Here is a 19,959-nt window from a genome sequence, read left to right on the forward strand (position 1 = left end):
GGGGTACAAAGGGGGGAGAAAAGCACAGAAAGCTACTTCTAGGAGAGCCTCCTGTCTTAGGCAGGAAACCAGAACTCACGTCACCCACCAAAACAAGACAGGGCAAAGAGACAACGCCGCTCCTTAATCCTGTGGGCGTGCCTTCTTCTCCCGGCTTCACAGATGAAGCGGGATCAGGCTCCAACAGATACAGCAGAGCTAAATGTCCCTACCCCCAGAGTGGGAACTGGCCACTCTGGCTTCATTTCTATGCTCCAGGTAAATAGACATTTCTGGTGGAATCCAAATCTTTGGGCTGTACTAGACGTCTAGGTGTCAGGCCAATCAGCCCAGGGAGTCCTGAGAGAAACGAAGTGGTCCTGGGGGGACTGGCCAGGAGGGCTAGGCTCACCTGAATAGTGCTTGTGGGCATGGCCAAAGGGCAATCCTTATGTGGAAGGCCCAAGGGATCACAGGGACCTTTCCAGGCCACTTGGAAATTCATGAAGGAGCACCTGCAGGCCTTACGTGCAGGAAAGGAGTCTGGGGGCCGAGCCAGGCCTGCCTCTCTTTGGGGACCAGGTCGTCTGCGAGGGACATGCCAGTGTCTAGAACCTGCAGGTGATGACCCAGGCAAGCTGTGTTCAGGAGTCAGGGGCAGACTCTGAGAGAAGCCAGGCCACCCCCATGCAAGCCCAGGGCAGGGGTCTACCTGAGTCTGAGTCCTGGAGGAGGGAAGCGCCGTGTGCGTGCAGCTGTTGTGAATGTAAACACCCCCCTGGGCCCTCCCAAAGTTGTGAGCGTTCCGTGAGCTGCTGCCCTAAGAGGGCCCGTCGCACACTAAGCTCTCAATGACTAGTTGGGAAAACGCCGCTGGTCCGCTCCATGGAGTCCGGTGACCATTGGGACTGAATGTGGGTCCCCTGGCTGTGGGAGCTGCAAAGAGACTGGGGGGGGGGGGTGGTACTAGGAGGCAAGGCTTGCAAGGCCACCCCCCACTTCCGGCGGGAGGTTGGGGGGGCAAGGTGTAAGGGGAGCCGAGGTGGGGGGGCAGCCCCTTCTGGCAGCGGCTGATAAGGAGGGCCCGACCAGGACGGCTGCCCTCTGCGGGGCAGGGGGGTGGGGGGAGGGTAGCAAGCCTTCATCACCGGAAGCAAAGCAGGGCTGGCTGCACGGGGGAACGGCAGGAAGCGAGGAGTGATCTCCTGTGTCCTTCCCCCTTCCACCAAACAAATAAAGCAGAGCTGTCGCAGCCCCGCAGGCAGCCGCTGGCACCCCAGCCCGGTGCGGGAGGGCAGCGTGCGGCTCAGCTCCGGCTCTGGGACCCGCGGCTGCTGGCTATCAGCCTTCTCATCGCCTCTCCCAGCTGGAAGAGAATTTAATCCACCGGCCTCCTCTCCACACGCACTGGGACTCCTTTTGATGTTCCTCTTTATCTCCCTTCCCAACAAAATTGCCCCTCGACAGCTCCAAGAGGGCCTCCTGCCGCTCCCCCGCCCTGCTCTCTCCCTCCCAGCCCCAGTGAACAGCCCTCCGTTGGGCCTGGCAGCGAGTGAGGGGGCAGGCTGGCACCCCTCCACCAGCCTGGGCCCCCTGACCTTGGCAGAGGAGAACTTCCCCCGGGGCCTCACCCCCGCCACCTGGAGGACCACCGAAGTCCTCCCGGGGCCGGTTCTTTGCTTGCATGGCGAACAACTTCCACAGTGGGAGGGGGCTCTCCAGAGCCGGGTGGTTGAGAGCTCAGGCTGCCGAAGACAGAACAGACCCAACTTCAAATCCTTCCCTGGCAGCTCGGAGGCCTGAATAAGTTGCCCGCCCCGACCTCGCTTTCCTTCTCCATGAAAGGGGTGGACGGACGCTGATGTCCGTGAAGAGCCCGGTTAGGTCACAAGAAGCACACAGTTGGGGCTTGATAAACAGAAGCTGTCTGTCCGGAGGGCTGCCGTTAACAAGGGTTGTGCACCGCTTTTGTGAACTGGGTGAATATCACACGTGTGTCCCATCCCGAGGGGCTGACGGTCATAAGCCAAGAGTCCCAACAGGACGTGGCCTTCTGGGCAGATTCCGAATGGGGCAGGCTGAGCATCTGATGGCACTTAGCCAGGAGGTTGCCCTGGGCTCTCAGGACAGCCATATATGGGATCCTGACCCCCGCGGCCGCAGGCCTGAGTGAACTTCCAGCCTGGTGGCAAATCTAGGAGATTTTAGTTGAGACCCAGAAACCTGGCCTGAGGGGCCGGTGCTCCTGCCCCGCCAGGGATGCAGGCCGAATCCACCCTGAGCTCAGCACCCGCCTCACCAGGCACCTCCTCAGTGCCGCAGGCTGGTCCTCCGCCCTGTGGCCGCTCCAGCCCCCACCCACGCACCCCGTGAGGGATGTGCTCGGTTTTCTCTCTCCAGCTGCCCATTCAGCACAGCTCGATGATCCCTTTTCTTCCCCGTTCTCAGAATCGCTCCCGCCTTGCCTCGCTCCACCCCTCGGTTCTCAAACTCCCATCAGAACACCCGGTGGGCTGGCTCCACAGTGCTGGGCCCCGCCCCTGGAGTTTTCGATGGGTGGATCTGGGTGAGGCCCGAAACGTGCATTTCTGACAAGGTTTTAGGTAACGCTCAGCCACCGGTCCCTGTGCCACACTCGCAGAACCACCCCTGTGCCCCGGTATTTCCCACTCTTGGATGCACACTCGAATGGATAAGGTGGAAAGCGTTACAAGGTCCTGAGGTCTGGTCTCCCCCAGCCCACCCACGTCTGATTTGCTTGGTCCGGGGTGTGGCCTAGGCATGGGGCTATTTTAAAGATCCCCAGCTGATCTTGATGGCTGGTCGGATGGAGCACTGCCTCTCCGCCTCTCCCCTGTTCGCCCCCGTGGATCTCTATGAGCGCCACCAAGCCCCGGCCTGCCCCTGCCGTTGTCTCCTCCAACCTTGGCCATGCAGCGCGGCTCCCCAGGAAGCGTGGGAAAAAATGCAGCTTCCTAGGCCCCACCCCGAAGATTCTGACACGGTGGCCCTGGGCATCTGTGTGCCTGAGTTTTAGAGCTCTCCTGGCAGTTCGGATGTGCAACCAAGTGAGGAGGGCAGCCCCAGTGTGACCTGCGCCCACTGCCAAGTTCACCTTCCTCGTTTTAACCACCGTTCATCTGCTTCAGAGCTTAGAGTGGCTCCCGTTGCGCACGAACGCAGTGCCGGAGCCCTCCAGACGGTGCCTGCAGTGGGACTGTCCCCCAACCTCCTGCTCTCCCAATAGTCTTGCCAGCTTCCCTACAAGCACCCTTTGCAAAGCAGCTCGCCTCGTCTGCCTCATCGCTAGTCCTTCGTTCCTGCTTCTCTGCCTTTGCTTAGGCCAGCGGCTCTCAAAGGGTGGTCTCAGACCAGCAGCGGCCTGGCAGGCAGCACCTGAAACTTGTTACAAGTGGAACGCACATCACAGGCCCCAAACTACCAAATCAGGTATTCCCGGCGGGTGGGCTGCAGGCTTGTGGCTTAACAAAGCCTCCAGGTGATGCTGATACAGGGCTAAGGACAGAGCTGGCTCCGCCTGGAATCCCTCCTCTTCGAGCTCATTTCCCCTGGGCTCCTGAAGCCAGTTCAAAACTCCCCTTTTCCGGGAGGCCTTCCTGCTCTGCCTCATCTCAGACCTGCTCAGACTTTAGCCCGGGGTGCTCAGCGTTACCATCTCTGTTCGCTCTGGGAACTCAGACTGAGCCGGAGCTTCTGGTGGGAGGCGTCCTGACCCCGCTTCCCTCGGCCTGGGAGCTGGGCCTGGGCTTTTGTCCTCACTCTGCATCCAACAACCTGTGCAACCTTGGGCGGCTCACTCAACCTCTCTGAACTCCCATTTCCTCTGGAGGGGTTTCTAAGTACCAGTGGTCCTTCAGCTCCACCCTAGGGCCCGTGGAATAGAGGATGCACAGAGTAGTGGGTGAGGAAAAACTGCTGGAAACCAATGGCTTCTTGAGCACCTACTGTGTCCCTGCTCTCATGGGGGATTACACCGCCCGAGGCACTCCCAGCCAAGGGCTCCCAGCATTCCACAGTGACCACAGAGGGTTATTCTGTAGTTACTCTGAATGTGTCTGTGTTAGTAATATCGGCGCCTATTTATACAGTTACGGAATGATCTCCAAGGCATAGTTTTCAGTGACAAAACCTAACCCAGAACAATGTGAGTCGCGTGCTATTTGCATCGGGGTGGGGGGAGGGGCTAGATACGGTAGTGCTCCTCGTGTTTGCGTGACAGAGCCATGGACAGGATATGATGGTTGCCTCTGGAGAAGGCTCTCCAGTGGCTGGGCCGGTGGGGACAGGGAGACCGACGTGTGCCCTTTACGCTTTTTTTTTTTTTCCAAAAGCTTATTTATTTTGAGGCGGGGAGAGGGGCATCCCAGGCAGGCCAGAGCCCAAGGTGGGGCTCGAACTCACAAATCGCGAGATGGTGACCCAGGCCAAAATCAAGAGTCAGACATTTAACCGACTAAGCCACCCAGGTGCCCCTACACCTTTGAACTATGTGAAAATTCTCCATATCCGTATTTATCACATCTTAATATTTTCCGTGTTAGGAAAATTAAAACCTGACAATGCTTGGGGTCGTTTTGTGTAGGGGTTTGGTCCAGGCTCCTGGGAGTAGGACACAGTGACATGACCCATCTCCCCCCACCCCCACCCCACCCGTGCTGCCCCCACCCACTTCCCTTTGGGTGAGGACCAGGTGATCTGAGGAGCCCTAGTCTCCCCTCACTATTCGCACCCTAGGACCTCTTCCTCGGCTTCCCTCTCCCTCTCTTCTGGGTAGGGGGCTGCACAGACCTCCCCACCCCCCTGCACTCCCAGAGGCTATGGCCCGTCAGATACAAAGGGGGCTATTCCTCTGGAGCAGCGTGTGCTCCTGGGGTCCACTCGGCCCCTCTCCCTCACCCTGACCTCGGATCTCACCATCTTTTCTCTCTGGTTCCTTCCTCCTCTCCGTACCTTTCCGGCTCCTTCTCTGTCTCCATACCTTTTGACTGACCGACTCCCACTGACAGAACTTGGTAAGTGAGCCTGGGAAGGGCAGGGGCTGGGGGAGGATGGTGGGCATCATGGGGATGGGGCTTCAAAGGGGGAGTTGCTGTACCTGCCCAGGCAGAGCTCAGCCCGCCCCCACCTTCTTGGGCCCCCGGGTCCTATGGTGGAGGGAGAGGTATTGGTGTCACCTGCTCACAGCTGTCACACTCTGCCGCTTTTGGCTATTAGTGCCCCTTCGGGCATTTAATTGATCCCCTCCTTCTGACGGATGGATTCCACGCCAGGGAGAACTGAGGACCCCACAACCTGATGGGGCCAAAGGAGCGTTGCCTGTACAGTCTGCTGGAGTCACTTTGCACGCAGGGGTGGGGGGGTTGGGTGGTTCTGGACGCCCTGCTGCTTGTCTGTACCCCAAGATTAGCAGTGTTGTTTTGCCAACTTATAATTGCAAATAGAAAAAGAAGATAGAGACTGATGGGGACATATTAACATGCTTTCACTCCACAAATGTGTTTGACCGCCTGTGGGACGGGTCCAGGACTGTAAGAATTTTGCGAACTGTCAGGCTTCACTGAGGGCATTCTTTCCAGCCAGGACCATCCCCATCTGGAAAGACTTCCTGGTGGCCTGGCTGCCCCATCTCACGGCAGGAACAGGTTCTGGAAGAGATCCCTTTCAGAGATCCCTCTGGTGACAAACACGTACACCGAGGAGTGGGGCGGGGCACCAGGTCAGGGGTGGGTAACACAGGATGAGCAGTGGGGACATTTCCTCCTGGGGCTGACAGCCCAGGTCTGAAAGCCACTGAGCACCTGAAATAAGGATCGGGAGATGCTCTCCACCGGTTGGCTGCAAAGCATGAGCATCTGCCTAGGTTGAAGGAGGCTTATTTGGGGGTAATTTCTCCCCATGGAGGTTGAGTCCATTTCTGAGCAGGTCAGACCCTGGGGAGTCAGTAAGTCACCTCTGCCACCTCCACCACTGGCTCTTTTGATCTGGGGTCTTGGGTAGCCTGAAGACCTCACATGAGGTGTCAGAATGAGCCTTCAGCTGCCGGGCCACAAGCAGAGCTTGTGAAGGACATGGGAGCTCTGAGCTACCTGGGATCCAGTGTCTTCCAGACCCCTACCGGCTGGCCAGTGTGGGGTACACAGGGGTTCGCTTTGCCATTCAGCTGCTTGGGTGATCCCATCCCCTGTGTAGGGAAGCCAGCATTCTCCCTGGTTGACACGTTCCAGGGGGAGGAAGGGGAAGAAGTTGTGTCCTGCTGTCCCTCTCCTGCCCAAGCCTACTGGGGACACTTAACTTGCTTCTCTCCCCTCCATTCCCTTCTGACCCTCTTTCGTCTGTCTCCCTGCTGGGTCCTCCAACTGCAGATCATTCCCAGTTGGGGTCACTGGGACTGAGGAAGGGGACAGGAGGTGGGAAATGAAATGAACCAAACCACCTGGAGGGGACATTTTAGGCATCTGAAGGGATAATGAAGGCAAAAAGACCTGGTCGAGACTTCCAGAAGGCCCAGACAGGGACAGGAGGCAGGGTCAGAGAGCTAGGCCAGGGTCACCCAGAGGAGGCCAGACCGCTTTTGGGTTGGGGGGGCAGGCAAGCCCCACCACGGGCACCTCGTCCACCTCCAACAAAGCCACTCTGCTCCTGACCTTGGCCTCCCGAGCCCTCTCTGACTGGTTTTTCTTCACTTTGCCCCAGGGCCTGAACAGCATGTTCGAAGTGTACCTGGTGGGGAACAACTCTCAGCACTTCATCATCTCCCCCACCTCTGTCCAAGGGAAAGCAGACATTCGCATCCGGGTGGCCGTCCCCCTGGACTATGAGACTGTGGACCGCTACGACTTTGATGTAAGACCTCCCCAACTTTGCTGGGTAGAAGCTATCAGGGGAAGCAGGGGTGATCCCATCCCCTTGAAACTCCCCTTCCACCTCTCCCCATTCTTGCCCTATGTATCTGACTCTGAGAAGCCCACGGAGCCCCTGACAGGGGCCGGGCTGAGCCCCCCATTTTCAAGGAGCACAAGGAAACGTCTGGAAATTGAGCAGAATTTATAAGGCATGATCACAGCCTCAGAAGCCAATAGTGAGCCTCACTGCCCCAGCCCCTGCCAGCCCAGCCACCAGCAGAATCAGTGGCCACCCTGGCCCTCTGGACACTGATGGGGGGGACTCACAGCAACACACACCTGGGATGGGCAGTGACGCAGACAGGAACTCCCTGTCAGGACCTGTAAAGGCCCCAGGGGGACTTTGGGGGGAGAAGGCTCCAGGAGCATGTGAGAGCTTACCCAGGCCCCTGCTCTGCACACCCAGCTCTTTGCCAACGAGAGTGTGCCTGACCACGTGGGCTATGCCAAGGTGAAGATTGCCCTCATCAACGAGAATGACAATCGGCCCATCTTCAGCCAGCCACTGTACAACGTCAGCTTGTACGAGAACATCACCCTGGGGACCTCTGTGCTGACAGTCCTGGTGAGTCTTGCTCTTCTATGAGGCCATTGAGCTCTGGTGATGCCCATGGGGAGGCAGCCAGAGGGATCTGCCCAAGAAACCTGGGCAGTCAGGGAGGGGGTGCCCCCCCCCAAGCCCCCAGAGGCTGTGGTGTTTGCATATTAAAGCATCTGGACTCTTTATAATGGGACTCCCATGGTCAGGGAGCACTGTGGAAAGAGCGCCAGCCCGGGGAGGATGGGATCGGGCCAAGGACACTGGTTTTCTGCCTTGGCCCTGAGAGGCACTGAGCCTGAGTAGGCCAGGAACCCTGGAAGTGCCCTCTAATAGAGATAGGGGGCAGCCGGCTCCGAGGAGGGCCACCCTCGCTCTTTGAACACAGGCGCCAGGCAAGAATGGGCTTCTCAAGGGTATCTGGCCATCCCCAGCGGCCCTTGGCTGGGACTTTGACAAGAGGCCTCTCCCAGGGTCTGTTTGTATCAGTCGGTATTCTTGATGGCAAGGGACACAAACTCTTAAGTGGACCAGCTCGTGTAATTCAAAGTGTAAGTGATTTCAGGCGTGGCTGTATCCAGGCGCCCAGCAAGAATCTGCCTTTAGCACCAAGGTGCTGCTTTTTTTTTTTTTTTAATGTGGGCAGAGGAACACCAGCACCCCCAGACTTGCTTGTTACCAATTTATCACCCATCGTGGAAAAACCGTCTTCTTTTTGAGTAGTTCCAGCAAAAGTCCCAGAGCCGATTCTCCTTGCTGGGCCATCCTGGACCCAATCATCATGATCCTGAAATACCAGAGATGGGTCACACTCCTCCCGGTGGGGCCAGAGGTTGAGTCAGATGCATGCAAATTCTATGGGCTGGAAATGGGACAGGGGCTACGCCAGAGGGGCTCCTGTTACCAGAACAGAGAGGGTTGGTTGCCGAGCAGATCCAAGTGGCAGTTTTATGGTATGCAAGCTCAGCTCCCACGCATAGTAGGTGCTCCATAAATGTGATGCAGTTCAGCTCACTGCTGCCCGTCCCTGCCCACTCTGAGGGCCTCAGGTGCCCCGTTTCCATTTCTTGTTCCATCCTTACTCCGAGCCAACACCTTGCCTGCTGATCCCGGGCCCCCGACTCTGAAGTGTGTTTACCGACAGATGGTATGAAACTGTACTGAGCCCCCAGGCCCTTCCCATCTGACAGTTATTAATATTCCAAACAGATGTTTAGCTTGGCAGGCCATCAGACAGAAACAATAAGGCTGCCATGGTCGTTTTCCTCCCCGCCTGCTTCCCCAGCCCGTGGCCCCGCTGGCTTTCACCAAGATGCTCCTTGCAATCAGTCACCTGGTGCCTGAGGTCCCACAGACCCTCTTGGCAGCCAGAGAGCAAGTGCTGGAGGCTGAGGTCATCAGCTCCCCACCCCCAGCCATCTTCAGATATCGGGGTGAAGGACACACAAGCAGCCTGTGCTTTAGGGACCCCACCCCAACAGGCCCGGGACCACATGGCAAAGATTTCAGGCGTCAGGCTTGGGGGGGTGTCCCTGGGGATGGAGGTCTCACTTTGCACTCACAAGTTCCCACAGCCCTGGAGAAGGGTTGCCAAACCTAGGGAGCAGGGGTGGGGTGTGAAGGGGCAGGAGGCACACCTCTTGGCTGGTGGCCAGTTGCTGGGGTCAAGGACAGTGTGTTAGGCCCGGTCTCCTCTGGGGCTGCCACCAGAGAGTAGGTCCTCACACTGGGTTTTCTCAAGCACCAGAGCAGTTCCTGGGCCTGCGTAGACCCCGGCCCGGCTCCCACAAACCCCTTCTCCAGTTGCTTTCCAAACACTCCATGGATGCGTTCAGCCTCCTCTGAGTGTCTCTTCCTAGGCCTGGCTGGTCTGGGCAGCCTCCAGTGCCTGAGTCTAAGCCTTGCCCACCTCCTTCTCAACACCCCTGGCCCCAGGGTTGTGGAGTCGTGCAGATAGGAAGGGGCTCTTTCACCCAATGATAAGCTCTGGTCCCAGGGCCGTGTGCCTGCAGGAGCTCCGGAGAGCACACGAAACTGGGTGGGCCCTGCTTTCCTTGCCTTTGCTGGGCGTTAGTCTAGCCACATCACCTCTGAGAGCCTTCATTTCCTTATCTGCAGAATGGGCATGAGGCCACCCAAGACCGCGGTCAAGAGGTGTGAATGTTAGGTGTGAAAGAATCCCCTGCGCGGCCCCAACCCGACGGACCCACCATCATCTCCCAGGGGGCTTCCACAGCTCCTAGCAGGTGGCAGGTTTCATGGCCTCACCCACCCCCCTGTCCAGGCCTGACCTGGCCTCCCCCACGCTGCCATTTTCTGGGGTCAGTCTGATCTTTCCCCCTCCTTTGCTGCAGAAGGAGCTGAAGTTATAGCTGCCTGCTCAGGGACTGTGAAATTCCTTCTCCATGACCTTTTCTGGGATGTTATTAAAATGTTTCATGGGCAGTTGTGTCAGAAAAAAATGACGAAGAAAAGGAAAATGTTTTAATTCGCGCTGAGGAGGACTGGGGCAGAGCCTGCTGTGAGGGGCCTCCCACACAGCACTGGCCCCTGCTTCCATGGCTTATCACCCGCCCTGGGGTGGGGGGCAGGGGAGGCAGCAGGTTGACAGTGGGGAGGGGCAGCTGGAAGGAGAGGGTCTGTCCCCTCCAGCCTCGTCTCTGGCCAGGCTGGAAGGGCTGGACCCTTGTACCTCTCCGCTCCCTGGACCTCCCGCAGCCTAGATTTTGCGACCCTTCTAGCTCCCGGTTATGGCACAATGAGTTTCCACTGGCGGAGGGGAAAGCGTGGGCACCCAGAGTGCAAAGGCTTGGCCGTGAGCGCTGACTCCTTGGATGCCTAGGGCTGCTTCTCTCCTTGTACCTTATCTGTGAAATGAACAAGATAGACTAAGATGTGTCCTTGGTCCCTTCCAGACCTAGAGCCTGGGGCCGTCATGCCCAGAGGAAGGGGGATGGCGGAGCTGACCTCTGAGGGCGGCTACCCCTGTTAGTGTTGCTACTGCAATAATCATTTCGGTGGCCGTCACTGTTGAGTCCTAGCTGGAAACGGGCACTTTACCTGCGCTGTCTCTAACCCGAGAATGCATTGCCATTCTCATTTTATAGGTGAGGAAACGGACGCTTAGGTTAAGTGATTATAACTTGCCCGGGCCCCCCAGGCTACTAAGTGATTGAGCTGCAGTCCCCAAAAAGACTGTCTGGCCCCAAGCCATAGGCCCTTAACCAGTGGGCTGCCCATCCAGAAGGTTCTGAGTTGGACCACTGAGCCTGTCCTTTCAGTAATGTTCAGAGCTGAGGGTGAGGAGAGGAGCCAGGAAGTGCCCTCTGCAGGACGCAGGTGGGCAGGCCACAGGATTGTCTCTGGGTGACCCTTGAGCCCTTCCAGAACCTCTGGCACCATCAGGTGAATTTTGGGCTGTGTAGGTCCCGAGCTGCTCAAGGGTCAGAGCTGCGTGAGCTACTCTTACTGACGGGAAGACCAAGTCGGGGAGACCAGAGCACTTTGCCCAGGGAGATGGGAACCCCAAGGCAGCCCGGATTAGAAGAGGCTTCCTGGCAGGAGGGAGGATGCAGGACAGATGTCCATGCCAGCCAGGACCGGTCCTCCAAAGGATGACCATGCAGGGGAAAGGTGCAGGGGCACATGTACCCACGCATGTTCGGGGGGTGCACGTGAGGTATGCTTGCGGCGGGGGGAGGTGTCCACACAGGCACGGTCTTGTATCCGTACACGCACATGCGTATGCAGCTACGTGTGCCCAGGGGCATGTGTATATAACACACGTTTGTGTTCATCAACACGTGTAAAGGTTCCTGTATCATGTTGGTGGCTCCCCATCCTCTAGATGGCGCTGCTTGTTCCCGTCTCGTATCCCCAAGCCACTCTGATTCTCACCTTCCAACCCCACCTCCCGACCTGACAGCAAGAGTCAGGTGGGAAGGCTGTGGGGTGTCTTCCTGGGATTCTGCTGGGCTCGGGACAGCCCTGCAGCCTGACCAATTGGTACCTGGCACCTAGCAGGGTTTCCTGGACAGTAGGAAAGCAATCCAACCCTTCGTTCATTCAACATATGTTTTATGAATACCTACTATGTGCCAGGCACGTGGCCCTGAGGACAGTAATGATGTGAATCTTGCCCTCATGAAGTTTCCAGTCTCCTGGGAAAGCCTGATGTTCATATTAAGAAATGAATCTTTAATTATTATTTGCTACGAGGGAGAGATAGGGGAACTATGAAACCTATCACAAGACACCTGACCTTGACTGACGTCAGAGAAAGCTTCCCTAAGGAAGTGGCAACTGAGTAGGCATTAATAGGTGAGTGAGGGGAGGAAAGCACATTGGACAAAGAGGGAATGGCGTGTGCAAAGGTCCTGTGGCTGAAATCTAGTGAGGGGGGATGTGCTCTGTAGGGAGGTGGACTTGTATTCTTTGGACATGGACAGAGCTCAGCTCTTTCTCTTTTTGTCACCCACCCCAAATATAACCATTGGGCTGCTGTTCTGACAAGGGAGAAGTCCTGTATCAAAGCATCCTCATTCTCTTACCTCTTCCTTCCTGGTGGCCCGTGGCAGGCATTTGGGAGACAGATGACAGAGGTGGTACCTGGGATGTGCGATGAGCCAGCCCAGCCTCCCACAATAGGGCGCTCGTGTCCCCAGATTTATTAGCTCCATGTCCCTGGGCAGTGGAAGAGGAATGCTGAGAAGGGACAGCAGCCAGGAAAGAGGTTACTCCTAGGGCAGATCTTATTGTCATCCAGGGCCTCTGTCCCTGTTCCAGGGAGATCAGGCAGAGCAGGAATGGGCAGAAGATGGACAGTCTGACAAGATGGGATTCTTCTCTAGGCGTAGAAATCAAAGCAGGAAGGAGAGACACATAAGAGCCCTGACTGAGCTGGTGTGGGGTCCCAGGACCAGCTCACAGTTCACTCAGCCCAGGGGCGGAGTGCTACCCCTCAGCTCCAAGGTGGCCTTATAGGGGCCGATAGGCATGGCTTCTCTCCCTCCTCCCTGCCCATCTTCCCAGCCTGTCCTTGGGAGACTGATAATGTCTTGGGCAGGGTCAAGAATCCTGTTCTGCCGCGGGCTGGCCACTCCGTTTCCAGGTTTGGTTCCCTTGCCACCGGCTTGGGAAAGTACCACCTGCCCAGCACACAGGGCTGGGTTGCTGGGAGACCCCAGGGTGGTGACGTGGATGTAAGCAGTCAAGGGCTTACAGTCATCCAGAGTGGATTTTCTTATCAGTGGCCTCAAAGGACCCTGATCTGGCTGGCCTGTACCCCTTCAGCCTGCGTGCAATCCCTGTTCTGCCAAGATGGGCCCTTGACGGTCAGCTGAGCCTGTGTCGTCCCCAGCGACCTGGGGAGGTGTGCTGAGAGGTCCTGTCTGGGAGGGCTGTTGTTAGAACGGAACGGGACAGTTGGGGAGGGCCCTCGGCACCAAGCCCGGCCAGCAGCGCGTACTCAGAGGAAGGCAGGCAGACAGCAGATGTGACAGGAGGGCTGGCTTCCTGGGTGTCAGGCCTGGGCATGTGCTCAGGGGCCTGGACTCCAAAAGCCCCACACTTGGCCTGTCACTGTCTTGAAATTCTTAATTTTTGAACCAGGGGCCCCCCGTGTTCACTTTGCACGGGGCCCTGCAAATTACATAGCTTGTCCTGGCTGTAGGAGCTTTATAATGCCCTGCCCAAAGGCACGCCCTCCTCTGCTGTTTCCGTGCGTTCCCACACTCCGCGCACGCTCGGTTAATGCTTGCTCTGTGCCGTGCTCTGGACAGGGACCCTCAGCACATGTTCCTATCACGTAAGAAGCCACCCAAACTTGGCTGCATAAAACTGGAGCCGTTTTTCTTACCCTCACGGATGGATTGGGTAGGTCAGGAACATGGAAGGGGCTCAGCGGGGGCGTCCTTCTCGGCTCCTCCGGGTGTGGCATGCCCGGCAGCTGGAGGCTTGTCCCTCCCGTGTCTGGTATCTAGGCTGGGCCCACTGAAGGTCTGGGTCTACCTGACTGTCGTGGGCACCCACACACGGCCTCCCACCACGGTGCACACATCTCACACACACGGGTGCCGAGCAGGAGCACTTTGGAGGACGCCTCTGGGGAAAGAGTGTCCCAAGAGAACCAGGTGGAGGCTGTGTGGCCATTTCCGACCTAGCCTCGAATGCACACATTTGTGCTGAATTCTACTGGTTATTAGAGAGTCACCAAAGCGAGCTCACATTCAAGGGGAGGGGATGTAGACCCCCCCCCCCGCCCCGCTCAATTCTCAATGGAAGGAATCTCAAAGCATTTGCTCAAACACAGAGATCTCGGAGCCACTTTAGTGCTCACTCTAACTCGGTACCCCTTTACTGAGATGTCCTATGAGAGCATGGTGCCGTGAGAAAGCAAGTGCCCTCTCCTCCTCCTGGATGCCCTGCAAAAACCAGCCGAAGGGGAAACCCTTCAAACCCTGTGTTGAGCCTAGTCAGAGCTCTCCAAGAATAGAAGGGAGGGAGGGGGAAGGAAAAGAGAGTAATCCCTGCCGCCCCCAGATACCCCCTGGCCAGTAAAGTTCCAGTGCCCTAGGCCTGGGTTGGCATTCGAGGCCTCCACACCCCGGCCCTGAGCTGTTTCCAGCCCTCTGCCCTGCCACACCCCTCACCCTCCTCTCCTGCTGACCAGATTGCCCCACTTCCCTTTACATCACCCACACGCTCTCACACTTCTCCCCCATCTAACTCTTCCTCCCTCCTGTCTGAGACCATCAAAACTCTGCTTAACCTAAGAGCTGGCCCAGTTGCTAGCTTCCCCACAGGAAGCCCTCCCCCTGATCACTGGCAGTCTCCCTTCTCCCCAGCTCCCCTGGGTACCCGGCACCTTGTTTCCCCTGGCAGTTCTCACGGCTCAGGGCTTTCGTGGCTAATGTCGTTTCCTCCCCCACTGCACTTAGAAACGGCACTAGGGCGAGCTTAGTCTGGGGATGCAGACCCCCCAGCCCAGGAACAGAGGCAAGGGGGCTGGGAGGTGCAAGGGCCACCAGATTCCAGGATCGCCTGGGCCTCCCAGTCCTAATCAAGACCTGTGATTGCAAGGTCAAGGCTGAAATGCACCCAGGCCCTCAGCCTGGCTCTTCGAACAGGTGAGCAGGAGCTGACCCGGCTCCCTTGGCTGCTGCTGGGTGGCACTGGGTGCCACCGTGCCCCTGTGTCTCTGCTGCAGAAGCCTTAGCCACTGTCCCCTCCCAGAGCAGGACTCCATACTCTCTGAGACAGAGAGGCCCCCAGATAATACTCCATTCAGTGGCTGTTTATCGAGGACCTAGAATGACAGCAGTGAAGAAGACAGACATCCCTGCACATTCCAGGGGCAGGAGACAGGCGGTAAACAAGCAAGCCCAGAGCATGTCAGATGGGGATAGGCGTCATGGAGGAAATTACAGCGGTGCGGGTGGGGAGCAACAGGGGTGGCGGTGTTACTGTGTTCTCTCCAGGGGTCAGGGAAGACCGACCTCGCACAGAGGGGGGCAGTGGATAGAGGCCTGAAGGCAATGAGGGGGGAACCCGGGAAAGAGCTGTCCCACGCTGAGGGAGCTGCAGGTGAAGACTTGAGACAAGAGCCTGGGGGTGTAGGTGGAGGAGAGGTGGCCAGAAGGTGACTGGCTAGGACAGGGAGCCCATCAGAAGTGCCAGCCAGAGAGCTCTGATGGTCACCGTGTGGGGAATAGGCTGAGGTGGGGTGGGGAAGAGGGAGGGCATGAGAGCACCAGGGTGGAAGCTGGGAGACCAGGTGAGAGATGACGGTTCCACTCACGGGTGGCCATGCTCACGCCCAGTTCTGGGCAATGGCTTTGCCGTTCTCCGCAGGCCCAGCACGGCGCATCCCTCTCCGTCTCCACCTGACTTCCGGGTGAGCCCTGCACCTCTGCAAACACAAAAGTGGGCAGACACTGGCTAGGGGTCCTGCCTCGGCTTCTTACCGGCAGGTTGGCCTTGGGCTTGTAACTTCCTTTCCCCGGGCTTCAGTTTCCTCCTCTATAACATGGGAGGATAATTTCCATCTCAGTAGTGTTGTGGAACCATCTATGGAAAGGTTGGAGTCCAGAGTCCCCACGTAGCCAACGCTTTGATAGTGGTATCAGCACCTGCTGCATGCCAAGTGTCCAGGACCCTCTGTGCTGTTCTAGAACAGTGGCCTCTCCGTGCTTCTGATAGCATTGGTTCAACCTGATTGTATCCTTGCACAAAGCTGGCAACAGAAATTGCCAACACGAATTATTAGTAAGTCTGGGAGATCACGTGAGCTGATGAGCGGGTCTCGTCTAGATACTTCAGCAAAACCCAATAGAGACAGGCAGGTCAAAGCAGGGAAGAGCCCAAGCTAGACTTCTGGGGCAAGCCTGGGCCACCTCTTCCACCTTCCCCTTCCTGAGAAGGGCCTCCTGGCCCCCCTACCTGGTGCTCTCCCACTCCACCCCCTCCTGACACCCTTCACTGCAGGCATCTTAATTGATCTCATTGTTCTCCAGTCCCTTGAGACAAGACTCCAGCTGTGCTTAAACAGAACAAAACCTCTTCCAATTTCCCCACCGTTTAAAAGAAAATTGAATATCTGCAGCCTGGGGAGGGGGAGAGGGAAGTGAAAGACACACACACATATACACATACACACACGCATACACACAGTCAGCCCAGCCCAGCTCCCAGGCTTGACTAGAAGGCCTTTGTAAACACACCCTCCCCCATTCGGGGCGTGTCCAGGCTGTACTTCCGGACCCCTCTAATCTACTCCTGGGTTCATCGCCAGTCGGAGGGAACAGGTGCTGGAGGAAGCAGAGCTGGCTGCCGGTGATTGACGGGTCGAGTTCCTCTGTCTGTCAGGCCTCAGTGCTCCTGGGCTGTGTGTATCTCTTTAATCTAAATATCAATCCGTAAAACCGAAATGGGATGGGATGAGAGGTAGGACAGGCACTAAGGAGAGACAGAGAACACAGCTGGCTGCCGTCTGCCCACCACCACCCAGGGCTTCTGGAAGGAGCTTTGGCAGGGCCTGTATTAGGACCGAGAGCTGCCCGCCCCCACCTCTGCCCCTGAGGTGATTGTCCTGGACCTTGTTTAAGGTCTGACCATTTTCAGTCATCTCCCGTAGCTACTTGATTTTTGGCAAATTGACGGAAAGCCCCGTTGCCTATCAAGCTCTGGAACCCTCCCTCCCCGGTGCCTCCAGAATCTCCTGTCCTTGACCAGAGCAGCTCTGTCACTGACCTTTGCCCCTTTCCCAAAAAATGGAAAGAACGGGCCTTGTGAGCTTAGCAAATCATAAACCCTTTGCGATATGTTAGTCGTCTCTTCTGGATCCGTGGTACAGAAGCAAGCTGCGGATGTCTGGGGAGGTCAGTAACCTGTCCAGGGCCAGCCAGCTTAGTGCGTGTCCAAGAGCCAGGATTCCAACCTGGGTCTGTCTGACTCCAAAACCCCTGGACCCCTCTTCTGCTTGCTGGTCACCATCAAGTGCCACCCCACACTGGGCTCCAGCCTCTTGTTGGAATCGGCCAACTGGAGAGTCGAGGGAGATGGGCGGAGCACGGGCCTCGGATACAGGAGCTGCTCAGTTACCGGGCGACCTTGAGCATGTCCCTGGTTTCTGGGGCCTTGGTGTCCTTATCTGTAAAATTAAGGGGTTGTGCCTCACTCTCTGAGGCCCCCTCAGCGCTAACAATGTGTGACTTCCTGCCCCGGAGAGTTCCCCCACCTGCGCCGAGAGCCTGTGGTCCCCTGCACTCTGCCCGTCAGAGTCCCCCTTCAGTAGGTTAGCTGCTGATTGTTCCTGCTCAGGCTGTTGCTCACAGGACACCAGAGCAGAGCAAATGGGCCCCCTGGGCGAGGGGACAATAGGAAGCGGTGAGAGTGGCCAAGGCAGAATGAGTTCATAAATGCAGTCAACCAAATGCCTGCACAAAAGGCACCTGTGCCCCGTGCTGGGAAGGTTATGGGCCCTGGGATGGGACCACAGGGGCAGGATGGGCTCCAAGCAGCCCCCAGCGCCTTGGCCTGACAATCTGTCCAGGGGGCAATTGGGAGAAAGGGGGCCCACAGAGGTTTAGGAAGAAGTTGAGCTGGGCCTATGCATTTGGGGTGACTTTGTCTTGCTGTACAGTCCCTGTGGGAGACAATGACAGCTGTGGTTCCTGCCAGCTTCTTTCTAGGAGGGGTTCAAAGTCCCTATACTCCCATTGGTTTAGTGTTTTCCAAACTTTACTATAATCCATAATAAAAACTACATTTAACTCCATGGCCCAGAGTTAACACACACATCCATATCTAGAACACAAACAATACTTCCTTACCACATGTAATAATACACTCTAGCATTTTATTATTATTTTTTATTCTTTTTTTAAATTTATCTTTTAATTTACATTCAAGTTAGTTAGCATCTAGTGCAACAATGATTTCAGGAGTAGATTCCTCAATGCCCCTTACCCATTTAGCCCATCCCCCTCCCACAACCCCTCCAGTAACCCTCAGTTTGTTCTCTATATTTAAGAGTCTTTTATGTTTTGTCCCCCTCCCTGTTTTTATATTATTTTTGTTTCCCTTCCCTTATGTTCATCTGTTTTGTCTCTTAAAGTCCTCAGATGAGTGAAGTCGTATGATATTTGTCTTTTTCTGACTAATTTCACTTAACATAATCCCCTCTAGTTCCATCCACGTAGTTGCAAATGGCAAGGTTTCATTCTTTTTGATTGCCGAGTAATACTCCATTGTATGTATATACCACATCTTCTTTTCATTCATCCATCGATGGACATTTGGGCTCTTTCCATACTTTGGCTATTGTGGATAGCTCTGCTATAAACACTGGGGTGCTTGTGCCCCTTCAAAACAGCACACCTGCATCCCATGGATAAATGCCTAGTAGTGCAATTGCTGGGTCGTAGGGTAGTTCTATTTTTAACCTTTTGAGGAACCTCCATACTGTTTTCCAGGCTGCACCAGTTTGCATTCCCACCCGCATTGCAAAAGAGATCCTCTTTCTCTGCATCCTCACCAACATCTGTTGTTGCCTGAGTTGTTCATGTTAGCCATTCTGACAAGTGTGAGGTGGTATCTCACTGTAGTTTTGATTTGTGTTTCCCTGATGATGAGTGATGGTGAGCATCTTTTCATGTGTCAGTTGGCTATCTGGATGTCTTCTTTGGAGAAGTGTCTATTCATGTCTTTTGCCCATTTCTTCACTGGATTCTTTGTTTTTTGGGTGTTGAGTTTGATAAGTTCTTTATCAATTTTGGGTACTAGCCCTTTATCTAATATGTCATTTGCAAATATCTCCTCCCTTCCGTCACTTGCCTTTTAGTTTTGCAGATTGTTTCCTTTGCTCTGCAGAAATTTTTTATTTTGATGAGGTCCCAATAGCTCATTTTTGCTTTTGTATCCCCTGCCTCCGGAGACGTGTTGAGTGAGAAGTTGCTGCGGCCAAGGTCAAAGAGGTTTTTGCCTGCTTTCTCCTTGAGGATTTTGATGGCTTCCTGTCTTACGTTTAGGTCTTTCATCCATTGTGAGTTTATTTTTGTGTATGGTGTAAGAAAGTGGTCCAGGTTCATTTTTCTGCATGTCGCTGTCCAGTTTTCCCAGCAGCATTTGCTGAAGAGACTGTCTTTATTCCATTGGATATTCTTTCCTGCTCTGTCAAAGATTAGTTGGCCATACATTTCTGGGTTCTCTATTCCATTCCATTGACCTGAGTGTCTGTCTTTGTGCCAGTACCATACTGTCTTGATGATTACTGCTTTGTAGTATAGCTTGAAGTCCGGGATTGTGATGCCTTCAGCTTTGGTTTTCTTTTTCAAGATGGCTTTGGCTATTCGGGGTCTTTTCTGGTTCCATACAAATTTTAGGATTGTTTGTTCTAGCTCTGTGAAGAATGATGGTGTTATTTTGATAGGGATTGCTCCAGCATTTTATTCTACTAGATTCTGGGTTTTTTATGAGAACTTTTAAGATCAACTCTCTTAGCAACTTTCAAATATACCATGCAGTGTTATTAACTGTAACCACCATGCTGCACATTACATCCTCATGAACAGTTTATTTTATAACTGCAAGTTTGTATGTTTTGACCCCCTTCACCCATTTTTCCCTCTTCCCACCCCCACCTCTGGTAGCCACACCAATCTGTTCTATCTGTGAGCTGGGTTTTTTGCTTTTTAAGGTTCCACCCATAAGTGAGATTATACAGAATTTGTCTTTCTCTGACTTATTTCATTTTGTATAATGCCTTCAAGGTCCATCCATGTTGTCACAAATTGGCAAGGTTTCTTTCCTTTTTTATGGCCAAATAATATTCCATTGTAAATATACACCACATTTTCTTTATTCGTTCATCCACTGATGGACATTCGGGCTGCTTCTCTCTGTTGGCTATTGTAAATAATGCTTCAGTGAACATGGCGGTGCAGATACCTTTTCTAGTTAGTGTTTCCATTTATTTTTGAGATAAATACACAGACACAAGATTGCTGGATCATATGGTAT

The 19,959-nt window shown here is 55.2% G+C and overlaps 1 protein-coding gene across 1 annotated transcript in view; it reads left to right on the forward strand.

Moving 5' to 3' along the window:
* The window catches only part of CDH23 (cadherin related 23), a 415,376-nt gene that overhangs the window by 250,466 nt on the left and 144,951 nt on the right, over positions 1-19,959 (forward strand). Inside the window, exons 12-14 of the mRNA XM_047825054.1 lie at positions 5,007-5,012; positions 6,694-6,843; positions 7,309-7,467. Coding sequence (XP_047681010.1) covers positions 5,007-5,012; positions 6,694-6,843; positions 7,309-7,467 — 315 coding nt within the window. The remainder of the gene's footprint in view (positions 1-5,006; positions 5,013-6,693; positions 6,844-7,308; positions 7,468-19,959) is intronic.

Source organism: Prionailurus viverrinus, chromosome D2 (assembly GCF_022837055.1).
Source record: "Prionailurus viverrinus isolate Anna chromosome D2, UM_Priviv_1.0, whole genome shotgun sequence".
Classification (NCBI taxonomy): domain Eukaryota; kingdom Metazoa; phylum Chordata; class Mammalia; order Carnivora; family Felidae; genus Prionailurus; species Prionailurus viverrinus.